The 16459-nt window shown below is 44.1% G+C and overlaps 1 protein-coding gene across 2 annotated transcripts in view; it reads right to left on the minus strand.

Annotated features, from left to right (window-relative positions):
- CycB (Cyclin B) overlaps nucleotides 1–16459 on the minus strand; it is a 116052-nt gene that overhangs the window by 79975 nt on the left and 19618 nt on the right. For both annotated transcript variants that reach the window (XM_065443859.2, XM_065443860.2), the window contains exon 4: nucleotides 4853–5014. In XM_065443859.2, the coding sequence (XP_065299931.1) occupies nucleotides 4853–5014 (162 nt within the window). The remainder of the gene's footprint in view (nucleotides 1–4852; nucleotides 5015–16459) is intronic.

Genomic DNA, 16459 nt, shown 5'->3' on the forward strand with positions numbered 1-16459 from the left:
CACTGCCAAACAAGGTACAGCAAGTACTCAAATGTGGGCCAAAGTTCACGACTCAGCCAAAGAAGTCTGCTCTCAATCTGTTGGCAATGGTGCAACAAGTGTCGAAACGAGTACCTGCAGCCGAGTCGGAAAGGTGTGTATCTGAGGGAGTGGATGTGCTAACACTGTCCCGTCCCCTTAGCAAAAGGTTCTCCTTGAAAGAATGCGCTCACACTTATCCCCGTGGATAAGGAGGGTGGTTTCGTCGCGATGAACAGGACGATGTATAATTCAAAGGCTCGTGAAGCCATTTCGTCAACCTTTAAGGTCCACAATGACATAACACTTAAGAAAGTCCAAAATGAAGCAAAGAAGCTATGCAAAAGCTTCAAACTAGATGGCTTATCCCGGTCTATCGAAAAAAGCACAGAGGAGGACCTTGAATTGTTTTTCTCAGCAAAAACACGCAAGCCGGAATGTCCCCTCTGAGTGATAGTGTCAGAGAATGCTACTTGGCAAAGACATGTAGCGACATTCTTACAAAGACACCTAAAGCTCTTGCCAATCGACGACCCATTTTGGTAACCAAGTCTGAACAAGTGGTGGAATTCTTTAAAGACTGTCAAGACAGGAACCTTGTCGCTTTTTCCATTGACTTAAAGGATCTGTAGTACTCTCCCACAGATGACGTGATGAAATGTGTATCTGACTGCACTGACAAGTTTGGAGTGGTTCGATTTCAATACGCTTGTGGTTTGACTAGCGGCAGATTGTTAAAACTTCGTTTTTACTTTAAGTCGACTTACTAGGCTTGGGAAGGAAACGTCAAACAGAAAGATGACATATGCATTGGCTCATGTACTGCTCCCTGCTTAAGTGACTTGTATCTACCGTAAAAACAGGATTATAGGTCGGACCGGAATATAGGTCGATCCCCCAACTAACGAATTCTAAAAATGAAAAAAGTCTTATTCAATGGCAAAAGCACCCTTACCCTGAAACAAATGAGACTCATGCACAATAGTGACAGTATTTATTTAAATGCTGCTCGCATGTGCATCTGGCCAATTTTTAATAGTATCGCGCGACCATCGACCCGTGAGCTTGTCAGCACCTATTAACGGCGCTGAGCGGCAAAACGAACGAGATATGCACATGTGTACACCTGCGCTTACTTTCGCTATTTTGCCGCTCTGTGCCGTGATGATAAGGTGCTGACAAACACGCGGGTCGATGGTCGCGCGATACTGTTAAAAAATGGCTGTGGCTTAGGTAAGGTTAAGCCCAGGATGCGAAGCATACTAGCCTTTATTTTAGTTGTTGAACCACTGTTTAGCCTGGTGAACTGCTGTTGCTTGGCTATATTTGGTTCGGCTAGACGAAGAAACAACTCGTGCATTACTGCTTCGCCTTCAAGAGTGGAACGCGACAGCGTTCCCGTCGACCCGCCAAGGGGTGTAAGACAATGGGCTACAGGGCAGCGACTACGCGCCCCGCATTGGACGCGGTGAGTGTCGAGCAAAGCAGCGTTCGGCGCGGCAACGAAATGTGCGCCTGAGCAAGAGGCGCACGCCTTAGAAACAGCTCGTTTCTAAGGCAACACCGCATTCACTAGAGGCGCTTTTGTACCGCTTTGAAGCATCGTACTCGTGGCTCAGTGGTAGCGTCTCCGTCCCACACTCCGGAGACCCTGGTTCGATTCCAACCCAGCCCGTCTTGCAAGAGTTGAGCCAAAGCCACTTCTCTGTCGTGACGTCACGGTGTCACGTGGTTTCAAGGCGACACCGCCGCGCCTGAGGAGCTGGGTTGAGCTCTCGTAATATGCTTCGCATAAAAGTGGCCGGGTGTACAGTACACAGAAGGGCACGAAGTGCGCAAGCGCTACTCCGAATCAAAGCAATGCCTTTGATCAGAGTCGTCCGAACTAGAGTTGGACGACGAGTGCTTCTCACTGCCCAGTCCAGAGGCGCGCGCGATCTTTACCGCTTTCAAACGGATGCATTCGGCAGTCACAGGCAGCGATCTTACACGTAGCTCCCTGATGAACTCCGCAACCTTGTCTTCCAGTTCTGCGGTCCGCCCATGAAATGACGTTTTCTGTTGGTTTGCTGCTTCTGCCTCCGCCAGTACCGAATGCTCTTTTTGGATACTCCAAATTCGTGCTGTGCCGTGAGGTTGCCATGGGCTCCCGCACACTCAATCACCTTTTTCTTGAAGGCGACGGTGAATTTCCATCGGCTTCCGCTCATTTTGAAACAAAATGTAAAAAAGCAGCCTTTAACCAATACATATAACTTTGTGGTATGTAAACGCAAATTGGCGGTGCCACAATGTCACCAGCTGTGCTGCTGCTGATGGCGGCTCTTTACTTCATCCACCCATTGTTGCAAGACTTCCATAGTTCTTCCGCCAATGTCCAGCATATAAGACGAAGGCCGACTTTTCGCAATGGTGTTTTGAAAAAAAGTTAGACTTATATTCCGGTTTTTACGGTAACTAACCGCGACTAGGTTCTTGATGAACGACTGAAAAATGACACCGATGTCGTGAAAGTGTTCAGATTCGTTGATGTTATAATCACATTGAATAACGAATCAGACAATTTGGCTCACTGGTTTCAAAAACCGTATCCTCGTTCACTGAAGTGTTGTCCCCTTTGTCGTTGACACATGAAGTCCCCATAGGCAATTTCATAAGGTTTTTAGACTTGGGATTGTACTTTTCTCCACAAATGACCTGCTTGAGTTATCAGCCAAGAGGCAATAAGCCAGTCCTACCATTTCATTCCGATCATTCAAAACTTGTAAAACGCACAGTAGTAACATGTTTTATTAATTCTCTGATGAAGTCATGTGACCACAAAATGGAAGCCAGTTTCAGAGATCAGGCCAAGTGCCTGGCAGTTTCTGGTTACCCGATGCGTATGCTCACCTCTGTCGCGGAGGGCTTAAGCAGGAAGTGCAAAAGCGCGTCAAATGGAAACAGTGCCTATGCTAGAGCAAAGAAAGTTGCTGTGGTACCCTAAATTCATTGCATTTCAGATAACCTCAGAAGAATAGCGACAAAATCGGGGTGGACGTGGTTTTCTCTGTCCCTGAAGGTCTAGAGATGCTATGCAAACAGGTTAACACAGAATGACAAAAGGAACGCATGTTCTACTCAACATCGCAAACAATTTGTAACCTGTACTCATAACGTTGTCTATGCCATTCCACTTTCATCCGGAAGAATGTATGTTTGTCAAACCGGCAGATGCACCTATGAAACATTAAAAGAGCATCGATATAACGTCACTAGGGTAATCTCGGGTGATTTGGGTATTCACTGCCAAGATTGTTACTGCAAGCCGATATTTGAAAGTACTTCCATTTTGTATAGGGCTCATAACAGGATGACAAGGGAGATTGTGGAGGCCTACGAGATAGCAAAATTAGAGGAAAAGTTATCTGAAAAGGAGACAAGATTGCTCGGTTTATCTTTGTGACCTCTGCAGTACATGTTTTCCCCATGCCTTGCACACTAATCGGTTTGCTTCCGCTCGTACGGTATATATTTATCGAAGTGTGCGAAAATAAAATCTATAGTTGAAAGTGAAGCACTGTGTATCTGTTTCTTCCTACGTCCTCGTACAGTCACGGTTATACATTACCATGGAGGTTGGTGCCGGATTCGCACAACAGCATCTTCACCGAGACTTTAGCCAGTTGAGCACAAGATTCTTGTTCATTCAGCCTTTCTCATGGCATCTCACGGCCACATTTTTTGGCAGCTCCTCACGTTCAGGCACTGTCTTGCGCTTGAAGACAACATAGGGCAGAAGCTTGCGTCCATCTGCCGTGCACGACAATGTAACAAGAACTCGCGTTTTCTCGTTGCCAGTGGACCGGACATAAGCTTGTTTAGAATCCTTTTCGTGCATGGTATAGGGCATGTCAAGATAAACTGGCGTTTAGTCGGCATTGCCGGTTTGCCCCTAGCTGGAAGTTCTTGGACTTGCACAGCAAAGTAACGTGGCGCTGGAAAGCCACAAGCATCTCTTCGAACGATTCGGGCAGCTTTTACGAAATCTAAGTTCGGCGGCGTAAGAAAAATCCAGCACGGCCTATTTAGCGATAAATCCAGTGCTTGCTCGCTTTGAAGACCGAGCTCGGTAGCCCTTTTTCTCTTGCAAGCTCCTTAGCTTTTGCCTGCGTAAGCTCCACGCTTACAGCTATATGTGCGGCTCCCTGTTGGCATATAAACAAGGCAAATTCGATTTCCAGGAATGTCCTGCTCTTCGGGCTGCAAAAGCTTCTTTGCGTTCCACTGCACGTGAAAAGGGCTTGCTTCTGTCGACGCCATCTGCGAATGCTTTCCTCGTTGATGCCAAACTGCTACCCAGCCGCACTGTTGCTGATGTCCTGTGCGGCTAAAATAACCTTTCCCTTGAAAGCAGCTGAGCACTGTTTTCATGGTCCGGACATCTTGGTCCTTCAATGCGGAATAAAAACGATGCACTTCGCGCAGTGTCGTTTCCACGTGTGCTGCTCAACAATAAAGAAACGATGCTGTAGTCGCGCAGCAATAACGAGGCCAAGCCGTAGCCACGCAGCAATAAGGAAGCCAAGCCGTAGCCACGCAGCAATAAGGAAGCCAAGCCATAGCCACGCAACAATAATGAAACCAAATTTCTGACTGAAATTTTCTTTCGGATCCGCATATAGTACAAGGCGGAAATTTGGGACGCTAATAGGGAAAAAAACCTCGTTATACGTGGATTTTTACGGTATACGATTATTAGGAAAAAACTACCAGCCTAGATTCTAATGAATACAATATATGAACTACCTACGCTTGAATCCTTCACAAGGTTAAGAGACAAGCATGTGCTGACCTGCAGGAATCTGTCGGTGAGCGAGACTGCAAGGAACAGCGTTTCCTGGAGCAGCTGGAAGCGCTGGTGCACCATCATCATCCAGTTGATGAGGATGGCCCTCATCTCGGGGGTCACCGCCGGCTGCATCTGGAGGAACTTGGTCCTTACGGGCCACTTTTTCTGCAAGTGAATCATGCATCATGAATAAATAAATAGAAGTGCCAGGTTCGTTGGCAACAGGCCTACATGTGCCAACAAGCATGCCAGCACCACCTCAAGCCACCGCAGTGGGCACGTGTGAACGTCAAGACCCATTACTAATATAGGAACTTACATGTGTAAGAATTGACGTCACAGGAGCGGCATTTCGACACGTGCTCACAGGGGTGTTGCTTTCACCCACTACTGGCCCTGTCGAGCTCACATTTCACAGAGGAGGTTCAGTTTAATACCACATTTGTGGGCACTACTTGCCTGTTTTGTTGACAATAAAAGTCAAGTGGATGTTCAGTGAAAAAATGTTAATCTTGTTGCAACTATGAACCATGGCCTCCGGGATGGGGGCAGCAAGCATGTGCCACCCAATCTCAGAGGTTGAGGATGAACACCCAATGTGTGCTGCCATAGCTGTGACAGATGACGTAGGTTTTCAAACCTTCAAATATGGTTTTCACATTCAAGGCATTTAATGACACGCACATGCCATGTCTGTGTTTACATGCTTTTTTCAATTAAATATAGCACCACGTAGACACTGAACCGTAGATTTCAAGTCTAATTTAAAGAAGCTGAATATCGAAATGAATATTAGAAAACTTATCACAAGGTTTAATGCTTGCAAATCTTGGGCAAATGAACACTGTACTGCACATGCTTGGGAGTCTCCCAACATTGCACAACAGGCACATTGCAAGGTATCGGTAACCTCAGTTGCCTAGAAATAAAGAAGTACAGCATGATCTACTTTTTGAACGGAATTCCAAATTATGCCAGTACAGTAAATTATGCCATAATGCCTCGTATTTCTCAGCAATCACGCCATATCTAACAACAAGCCCCGCATTCGTCTGAAAATCATATCACCCTCGTATGGATCCCAGCACACGCCGGCATTGTCCACCCGCACCTCACCAACCTCAACGAGGTTACACACTCCGTAGCACGAGGACTAGTCAACCGTGACGGAGACAGTGCAGGTGCACCTGCAGGGTGCCACCGCCTTACAAGATACAATGACCTTGTGAAGTCATTTTTCCTCGCAAGAACCATCCCCACCCCTCACCGCACTGATCATTCAAAGTATACCTACCCCATTGCAAACTAACTTGTTCAAATCTTTTCCTTTTAGCTATTAAACTTTGGAAATTGGTTATTAAACCTGGAAATATCTTCAATAACTCAGAGCACAGGCAACCAACCTTTGCCTGTTACAGACAAGTGCGTACCCGTCCGTCACACGCTATCGCATCATATACCTCGACATCTACCCGAGCTAGACGTGCAAGGTCTGTAAAACTGAACCAGCAACACTCCACCACATGCTATGGGAGTGCAAACATCAATATCCAGACCTTAATCCCGTGACCCTCTCGTCGAGATGGCACGCCGCCCTGCGCAGCTCCCATCTTAACTCTAGGCGACCCAGCAGGCCTACGAAGTGGCCAAGAGGCAAGACTTCGACGTCCCACCGTGGGAGGCCTAGGCTCAGCCGACTGAACTGCTGGTGCTCATTAAAGTTCACTCTCTCTCTTATCAACAGATTGTCGAAAGGAATCAAGTGCCATTTTCCCTATAAAGCTAAAGATTTACTTATAGTCAAATCTCGTGACTATGAACCCCACATTAACGAATTTCTTAAATTTAATATTTTAAAAATGCCCATCAGACTGCCTATATTTTCAACGTAAAAATACTTCTGAACTACGAATTTCGATATAGCACATATTTCAGAATAACGCATATAGCATATTTTTCGCTTTATAACTGAGAAACACCAGTATTACAAATTCAGCTAAAAGTAACAGCACCGCAATTCTCGCATGAAACAAACAGCAAATGCAGTAGCTATCATCATTACCATGTCGAGTGCCAACTGCTTCACCACAAACTTCACCAGGAACTTCACGACAAAGGTTTCGACAAAGGTTTGCCGATGTTCACCCGAGATCCAACGACTAATGCAGCTAGCAACGGCACCAAGAAGCGAAAGCAGTTTTTGCTGCAGGGAAAAAAGCAAATCGACGTGTGCAGACAGCGTGGCATTGCCCCATCGACTGTCACGACAAGATTGTCAAGTTTCACCGGGAATCGCAACTCGCTCCTACGAGGCTGTGACTGGGAAACTTAAAATGCGGACCAAGCTGTTTTCATGGTAAAAGATGCAAGACTGCAAAACGTCCCCCTGTCTGGCCCAATGCTTTAAGAAAAAGCCAGCGAATTTGCCGATGCACTTGAAATAACTGCGTTCAACACCACTGTGGGCTGCTTTTTTCGTTTCCGCCAAACAGAATAACTTGGCAGGTAGTCTCGGGCGAGGAAAAGGATGCTCACAGATAAGGTATGGATTCCTGGCACAATTATTTTCTAGAGGTGGCTGAATCATACTCAGGAGACTATTTACAACACTGATGAAACTACATGTTCTTCTCAGCTCCTGCCAGACCGGACGATGCACTTCAAAGGCCAGCAGTGCAAAGGAGGGAAGAAGTCTCATTTTCATGTGACTGTCCTGCTCTGCTGCAATGCATCAGGCATGAAGAAAATTAAACTGTCATAGGCAAGTACGAGAAGCTTCACTGCATGAAAATAAGTCACGTTACCGTATGACTACCATGCCAACAAACGACCCTGGATGACCAGACAACTCTCTTCTTGAGCGGCTCATCAAAATCAATGACCAAATGAGGAGGGATGACTGAAGAATTCTGGCTGTCAACCACACTGTTCACATTGTGAATGTGAGCTTGATGCACGTTCCTTTCTAGTTTCTGCCGCCAAACAACACGTCCTTGCTGCAACCCCTAGACCAGGGCATTATAAAGAGTGTGAAAGCAGAATTTCATAAGCCCCTTGTGGAGCTGTTGATTATCAACCTCCACCTAAAGCAGCCAACTGCAATTAATATTCGTCAGGCAGTGGAAATGCTCACAGGAGCTTGGTGGAACTTGACGGCGTTCACCATTAGCAACTGCTGGCTTTTTGAACTGATCACAGATATCCAAGCATTCGACCGGATTCCTCATCACCGTGTACACGTAAAACTTTACCTTAACGAAAGCATTATAAGTTGCATTCCTAAGTTTTTAATCGATGGAGTGCAGGCTGTCTTACTTGATAACATTGTTTCTTCACCTACTGCTCTGGAGTTCCTCAAGGGTTTGTCTTAGATCCACTATTATTCCTTTCATGAATGAATGACCTCCCCAATAATCTTGGTCACGAATTCGTCTTTATGCAGGTGACTCAGGTATCGTCAGATTAATGAGCCTGGCGATTCTCTCCTGCAGGCTGATTTGACTACATGATCATCGTGGTGTGACACGTGGCTAATGCATATTAGGGTTAATGAAGCCAAGGCGATGACATTCACTACACGTTGCTAGAAATGATCATTTTCTCATAACATCAACAATGCTGCCATTGTGCTGGTAAATCAGTTTAATATCTCGTCATCATGTCAACCAACTTAACATGGAATCAGCACATAGAATACATCACCAGCAAGGGGAGTAAAACACTAGGACTAATACGTAAAACATTACATGGCTACGCCCGACGCAAAGCTTCTGGTGTACAACACTGGTCAGACCGCAGCTGGAATGTGCCTCTATTATTTGCAGTCAACTTCAGGCTTGCACTGATCATTCAAAGTATACCTACCCCATTGCAGGACTAACTTGTTCAAATCCTTTCCTTTTTAACTATTAAAGTTGGAATGAACTGCCAAAAGACGTGTCTATCAAAAATTCAGATGCATTTTTTATCCCTGTATCCTTTTTATAAACCTGTACCTTGTTTGTCTTTGTGTATTATCTGTGAGTGTGCAGTAATCTTTTCCCCCTTTGTGCATACCCCTGTGGTGTCTTTAAGGGTACTGTAATAAAAAAAACTAATCGAGTTGTCAAGTTCGAGTCAAAGGTTCACTAAATGGCCTTGCATAAGCTTCCCAACAATTTTGATGCAAACCTTTCGCAAATACAGCACACCATTGATGACCTACAATCTTAAGTTCACCTGGCAAACACTTGATCGCCAGCCCCTAGCAAACAATTCATTTCAAAAATAGAAGGATGAAGATTTGGAAAATAGATCTCTAAGGTCAATTGTTTTATTTTATGGCCCAATTGATTCGCAACAAAATCAAACCTGGAAATTTGCAAAATGCTTTGTTACAGAATTCTGCAAAAACCAGCTAGAAATCGCGGTCACTTCAGTTGCCAGGGCACATCAACTGGGTCATTTTTCTCCAGAAAAAAGCCAACCGATCATTGTCAAGTTTTTTAATAAGAAGTTGAAAGTGTACCAAGCCGTGGCTATAAACTGGAGAACACAGCCTTCAGCATTCGCCATGACTACTCACAGGATGTGCGAGATAAACGCTGCAAGTTGTGGCCAATACGGTAAAACAATCACAACAAACTTGTGCTTAACTTGTGGTAAAACAAATTTGTGTTTAACAAACTAGTGTTAAACAATGACATGTACATCCGGGACACTGACTCAAATCAAGCAGCTTGCTAATCCCAGCTCAGAATGCCTGGTAGCTCTCACCGAAACATGGTTGGACGACACATATCCTGATAGCAGTATACTTGTCACTTCATCTGAATTTAAATTCTTTCGCTGTGATCACAAGCAAAGAAGAAGTGGTGGTATGCTCATTGTGGTGAAACAAGATTATGTTGTTTTGCCTGCCAGTATCACCACATTCCTTGAGTGTGCCATCACCTGTATTCAGTGTGAAACGAATTGAAATGGAAATATAATCGCTGCAACTTTTTATCGCCTGCCAAATAGCACTTATTTCTCAAGCGAATTTCATCGCATGATAAGCAAAGTCTTGGCAATGTTTCCGAATTCAGTGCTAATTAGTTTCGGTGATTTCAATTTTCCTTGTATTAATTGAACACTCAGTCAGTTCCAGTTTCACAAACAGAAGCACATGCATTCCTTCATGTATGTCTGGACTTTTCAGTAACGCAACTCATTACAGACTCCACACATTCTTCAGACACATCAGCCAACATCTTTGACCCCATTCTGACTAATCACCCACCTCCTGTTCGGGTATAACTCTTCTTGATTGCTTGTCTGATCATACAATCATTACTGGTCAACTGACACAAACGCTAAATACAAAGTTGCATCTAAGTGCATACGATGCTACAAAAAAGCTGATTATGCAAGTATCATTTCAGAGCTGTCATTGTTTACAGATAAATTTTTAGAGGACCACATAACACAAACAGTTGAAGAAAACTGGGCATTTTCCAGGGATATGTTTTGTAGACTCATTGAGAGGTATATACCAGTTATTACTAAAAAAATGCACAACACACCTTAGTTTAATAATCAACTAAAACGTCTCAATAGAAAAAAGAGTATCGAAACGCGGACAAAGAAAGACGGGCAGTATGTATCATAGAAACAATACGAAAAATGATGCCCAGTACCAATCCCTGGTTAAAATACGTCGGCATTTTTTTCGTCACGACTTGGCATCGGTGCTTATCACTAATCCTCGCAGGTTCTGGCGCATAAATCCAGCTTCCTATCCTGATGTTATCCTCGCAGATTCAAATGGCGGGATAGTGCCAGACTTCATGTGTGCACAGGTTCTAAATGACATTTTCCTCAGTGTTTGGTCATGAAGATATCACTACGTGTCCTACATTAGGCGCACTTTCTGATGTAGGCATGCTTGAAATAGTAATTGACGAAGCACATATTTTTTTCTTTGACGAGCCGAGTAAAATTAACTACGTGCGACAGGGGCAACTATGACTCAATCTCACATGAATTGAATACCTTTTTGCCTGAATTCCAATCACTGAGAATTCTTAGGTATAAACTCGGCATGGAATTCTTTCAAAACAAAGATATCTCTAACGCAAACGTTGATTCTATCCCGTGTCATTTCAGCCAAGCGTCAGAATGGTAAGCGTTGGATGAATGCAGAACTTAGAACTTCAATAAAAAAAAAATGTCTGTTTTGGCAGTGTTGTAAGCTGCCATGGGCGGAACTTCATTCCAAGTTGAAAGATCAAACCAAGATTGTTGTTGAACAAACTAAGAGGGCTCAACGTGCGTTCTTGTAAAACTTACGTGATAACCTGCGCAGCAACCCGAAAGTTTGTAAATATGTTAGAAGCAAGAAAAGCACGAAAAACAATTCCCGATATTATTGACAGCACCAATTATGCAACTATGGGCAGTCGGCATGCTGGCTTGGGCGAACACTCCGTTTTGCATGGCAGGTATATGTTACACAATAGTACAGTGGCTAGAATTCTAGCCACTGTAGTGATAGTTTCCGGTGTGTTTTCCCGCTCGTGCAGTCTATTTAGCATGATGCAAGTCTTCTACGAGCTAAACGGTTCTGTGAGACATACTGAAGTGGTTTAAGTCTGTATTGCCGGACTTTCTGCTAGCAATAGAGAGGTTGGCTTGTCCGGTATTTCGGTAAAATGCAGGCGGACGGGGCGGCGTTGGGGCAGAGGCATAAACGTGAGCGGTCTGCATGGTGCAGACACCTGGTGGCACAGTGCTCAGACAGACAGAAACAGCTCAGAAACAGGCATCATTGTTAGAACGCGGATTTCTACATCTTCACAGCACGTGTTCATCTCAAGTAGTCTTGTTTGCTTTTTGGCTTCCCTACCTCTTGATATGTTTAACTGATGTCTTTACACCTTGTCATGTTCATATGCTGCGGTATTTGCAATCACCCATACATATGTTGATAGTTTCAATAAAAATTTAGTTGAGAGCGCTCGTCCGGTCTGCTTCTAGTCTCAGGCCCAGGTCTAGTCTGTTGTATTCAGCAGTTGTGTTTATATTACCTAGATGGTGCTAGGCACGCGCCTTATCACATCAGCTGACGCATGCACCTGTATATATATGCTCATAACAGACTAATAAAGAGTTGTTCGAGGTACGGCCTAGGCGGTTCACTTCCCGGTTCTCCAGCGGCCATGGCATAGCCGGGCAGGGTACAAATGCGGATACAACATGTGTCACTTTGCGCTACAATTGAAGATTATGTTACTGTACCAACTTGCCCTTTTGCATTTTGTCTTAGTCTCATGACTGTGACGCTGGGTATGCTGAAGGTTCGACAAAGTTTCGTTCCGTGAATTGTTACGGGAGGAAACATACGAGACGCAACAAACTTCCGAAAGCAATTCCGCTGTCACAGTCGGCACAGGATACCCAGCAGCTCGCTTCTGAATTCGTACCGCCGCCGAACGTTGACGCCTCAACTGCTTTGCTGGATCATGCATTTTCGCAAGCCGGTTACACTCTTGTAACACTCAAACACGGCTGTTTGAACTGAAGAAGTGGACAAGATAGTATGCAGATAAGGCAGCAAGGAAATCCCCATCCAGATTATTCCCCTGGAGCCTTCTGAGCCATTGGGTATAACAATTTTCTGCATCCAGGAGAAAAAAATGTTTTTTCACATGGTAGCTAGTTTTTTCCATTTTTCTCAACATGCTTTTTTTGGTAGTCAACAATGTTCCGGGAGGCATAGTTACTTGCCTAATCATCCAATTTGAGTAATTTTTGCTTTATCTGATAGCTGGGCTCCCAGGGAGTGCAATAAGTCTATAATCCCACATTTCTGACCTTGAAACATTGAAATTTTGAGGAAGGTAAGAAAATATACATATTGCATGTCAAGTTACAACTTCGAACTTTTGTAACTTGATAGAACAGAGGTAGAAACATGAAACAATACTTATTGCACTCCTTGAGCATTCAGGAATATTTTCACATAACTTTTACATTTCTTACTGAAAAACATTTTCTACCAGTCATCCTGAAACATGGGAACAGAAAAAATTGTATAAGATATTTTTCCAGTTATTATATAGAGAAAAACTAGTTACATATTTGCACCAAGCACATTAAATTACACATTACCTACTAATTTCATTCCTCTTGCAGCAATTTCAACAATAGTATTGCTCGAGGCCCACGTCCCCCCTTAACACAGTGTTTCCAGTCACGCAAACACAGTGGTGCGTCGTCTCCATCTGGCAGCCCGGCAGAAGAACAAGCCTGAGAGATAAAAACAACGGCCTCCAAGGACCTGCCCGTTTGCACATGAAGCCACATCATCATCGTTTCGGCGCCGTGCCGGAGAGTGTTGTTGGCACGACACCACAAGGACTCACGTCATGCCAAAGCTCGGATAAAAGAGACGCCAGGTGCTCAGCATAGAAAAAAAATTAGACATAGTTCGTGCTATTGAACGTGATACGAAGTCAGCGCTGGCACATGACAGGGCTCTACTGTTGAGTACACTGTGTGGCATTTGGAATACGAAGAAGTTGCTCAGCAGCGCTGCTGCGACCGCGAAGAGATGTCGGCTATGAGGTTTGACTTTTCACCATCGTTGCCTCTGTTACCAAAGTGTCAACTAGCAACACTGATGAGGATGACACTGAAAGCAACAGCACAGGCAATTCAGGCCCGACAGTGGTGGAAGCTGCACGTTACGTCAGCCTCACGAATGCAATTATCGCAATGAGAACAGCACCCCACAATGAAAAAGGCGCCCCATGACTTCTGCAACGCTACCGCCAGCATTCATGGAGAACATGCAACGCTAACGAGGAATCTGCCATGCGAGTTTGCCGAGAAGAGAGGGCTGGCAAAAAAGCTGGCTCACAGCTTCAGTAAGTTTAAGGCTGCTGTCGTCGCTGCTAGGCCGCCGCGGCATCAAACGAAAATAACACTTGTTGCGCCAAGTGAATAAATACTGCATGTATTTCATCTTTCATTCTCATATCTCTCATCGCAGTCTCTCCAAGTTCCATTTTTGACAGGTAAGTGGGCGATCTCATGCAACTTCAGTTAAGCAGTACTACTGTTTAGTGTACTTTTTCCGAGCTCCGGCCAACTACGGTTTAACGAGGTTTCACTGTAATAAATGAATACGCTTTTTCAGTTCGTATTTATTTTAAATATCAAATTATATTTTGCATATACATAGTTGCCAAGGTAATGAATGATCACCTATTGTTTGTTGAAACAATGAAAATTTATGTGCTAAAGGGAATGTGCAAACTTAGTTGGATCGGCATAAGGAAAGCAACGCTAGAAACAGATTCAAAATTGAACAATGTCATTTTACAGCACATTGAAGTTATGTTCACAATGAATAATAAGAAAAAATATACATGAAAATAAAAAAATTGGGTGGCCGAAAATGAAAAATATGCTCTCAGCATTGCATTCCCAACACATTTAGCTTTGTACTGCAAAAAGGAAAGAAGGAGTTCTAGCTGTCCCAGGTTCAAGGATACTGATGCAGCAAACCTACAGAATTGACTAGTAAGGCGAACATTGTTTAACTGCGCGAACAAACGAACCACAAAGACAGAGAGGGACAAGGACGGGCGCAGACTTGCAACTAAAGTTTATTCCACGATGTACACATATAAGTACACAGCCGACATGCACCACTGCGCGTGCGCGAAAAAAGATAAACAAAGGTAAAAAAAAGTAAAACCTTGTATAAGCGAAACGCGACCTACCTACGCTCGTCAATAAACCTCATCTCACTGTGATGTAAATAAACTGAGGTGTCACTGACACATTGTTGCCCCTTCTTTCTGATGTGGTACGCCTCGAGTAGCTCTCTGGCTCGGCTATCTCGGCATCGGCACAAAATCTTCACTTCCTTCATTATCGGCTTGCACGTGCACGCCAGGCAGTGGACAGGCAGGTGCCCATTCGTTTTATTTCTTATAGACAATTCATGTTCACGCAAGCGCACATTCACACACCTTCCTGTTTGGCCTATGTAAACCTTGCCGCATGATAGAGGTATCTGATATACTACTCCAACACAGCAATCTACGTGGGAAATGGAGTGCTTAGTTCCGCACCCTTGGAAGTTATTTTTACTATTTCCTATGCGCGAACATAGCCTAGCGAGCTTGCCGGGAGCCGAGAACGCTATCTCAACTCCATACCGTTTCACAACCTTCTTTAAGTTGTGGGAAGTCTTGTGAACATAAGGCACGACTGTCCTTTTCTTATTTTTGCGCTCCCTTGCGTCTTCAGCGTCATTGCCTTCTGTCTTTATCTTCTTGAGCACTGCCTCCACTACTGCTAAAATGACTGATTGCGGAAAACCGGCTTCTTCCAGCCTTACAATCTGCTTGTCAAAGCTTTCCTGTATTTTGTGCGTGCAGGACTTCCTTAAGGCTGATATGATGCACTGGGTGGCTATTGCCCGCTTTACCGTTTTTGAATGAGCCGAATCGTAGGGCAACAATTTCTTTTGGGATCTTGGGTTATACTTCCAGCACACATGGTCGTCACAGAAGCTTATAGCGTTGTCTAAAAACTGAATATTATTATCCTTTGTTAGCTCATGGGTGAATGTTAAACCTTTGCCAAGGCGCTGAAAAATGTGTAGTACACCTGCGATGGCGTCGTCATATGTGTTACTGGCTTGCTTTTTTAAAAGTACAAGGAAATCGTCAACATAACGGAACACGGAAACAACCAGGTCACGATCAATCCCTTCGTTTACCGCTGTGTCAAATTCCGATAAGTAAATATTGCACAAGATAGGTGCAACGCAAGATCCTATACATATACCTTGTTTCTGCACGTAATAGTCTTCTTTAAACTGGATGAAGGTAGATTTGAGGTAAAACTCAAGCAACGCTAAAAACCTATTAACAGTCAAGCCGGTAGAATTCTGAAAAGACACTTCGCCATTAACTTCAATACATTTCTGAACAGCCTGAAACAATGCAGCGTGAGGGATAGAATAAAACAAATCTTCTATGTCAATGGAAAAAGCATGGCCAATATCGTGATTCGACTCTATAAAGCTAGTAACAGCTTCCGAGTTTCTTGTTTCAAACGGGTCGTGCACTTTCAGGTGCGATAAACATTTCTGCAAAAGTGCACGACCCGCACCTGAAAGTGCACGACCCGTTTGAAACAAGAAACTCGGAAGCTGTTACTAGCTTTATAGAGTCGAATCACGATATTGGCCATGCTTTTTCCATTGACATAGATTTGTTTTATTCTATCCCTCACGCTGCATTGTTTCAGGCTGTTCAGAAATGTATTGAAGTTAATGGCGAAGTGTCTTTTCAGAATTCTACCGGCTTGACTGTTAATAGGTTTTTAGCGTTGCTTGAGTTTTACCTCAAATCTACCTTCATCCAGTTTAAAGAAGACTATTACGTGCAGAAACAAGGTATATGTATAGGATCTTGCGTTGCACCTATCTTGTGCAATATTTACTTATCGGAATTTGACACAGCGGTAAACGAAGGGATCGATCGTGACCTGGTTGTTTCCGTGTTCCGTTATGTTGACGATTTCCTTGTACTTTTAAAAAAGCAAGCCAGTAACACATATGACGACGCC

Source organism: Dermacentor albipictus, chromosome 7 (assembly GCF_038994185.2).
Source record: "Dermacentor albipictus isolate Rhodes 1998 colony chromosome 7, USDA_Dalb.pri_finalv2, whole genome shotgun sequence".
NCBI lineage: Eukaryota > Metazoa > Arthropoda > Arachnida > Ixodida > Ixodidae > Dermacentor > Dermacentor albipictus.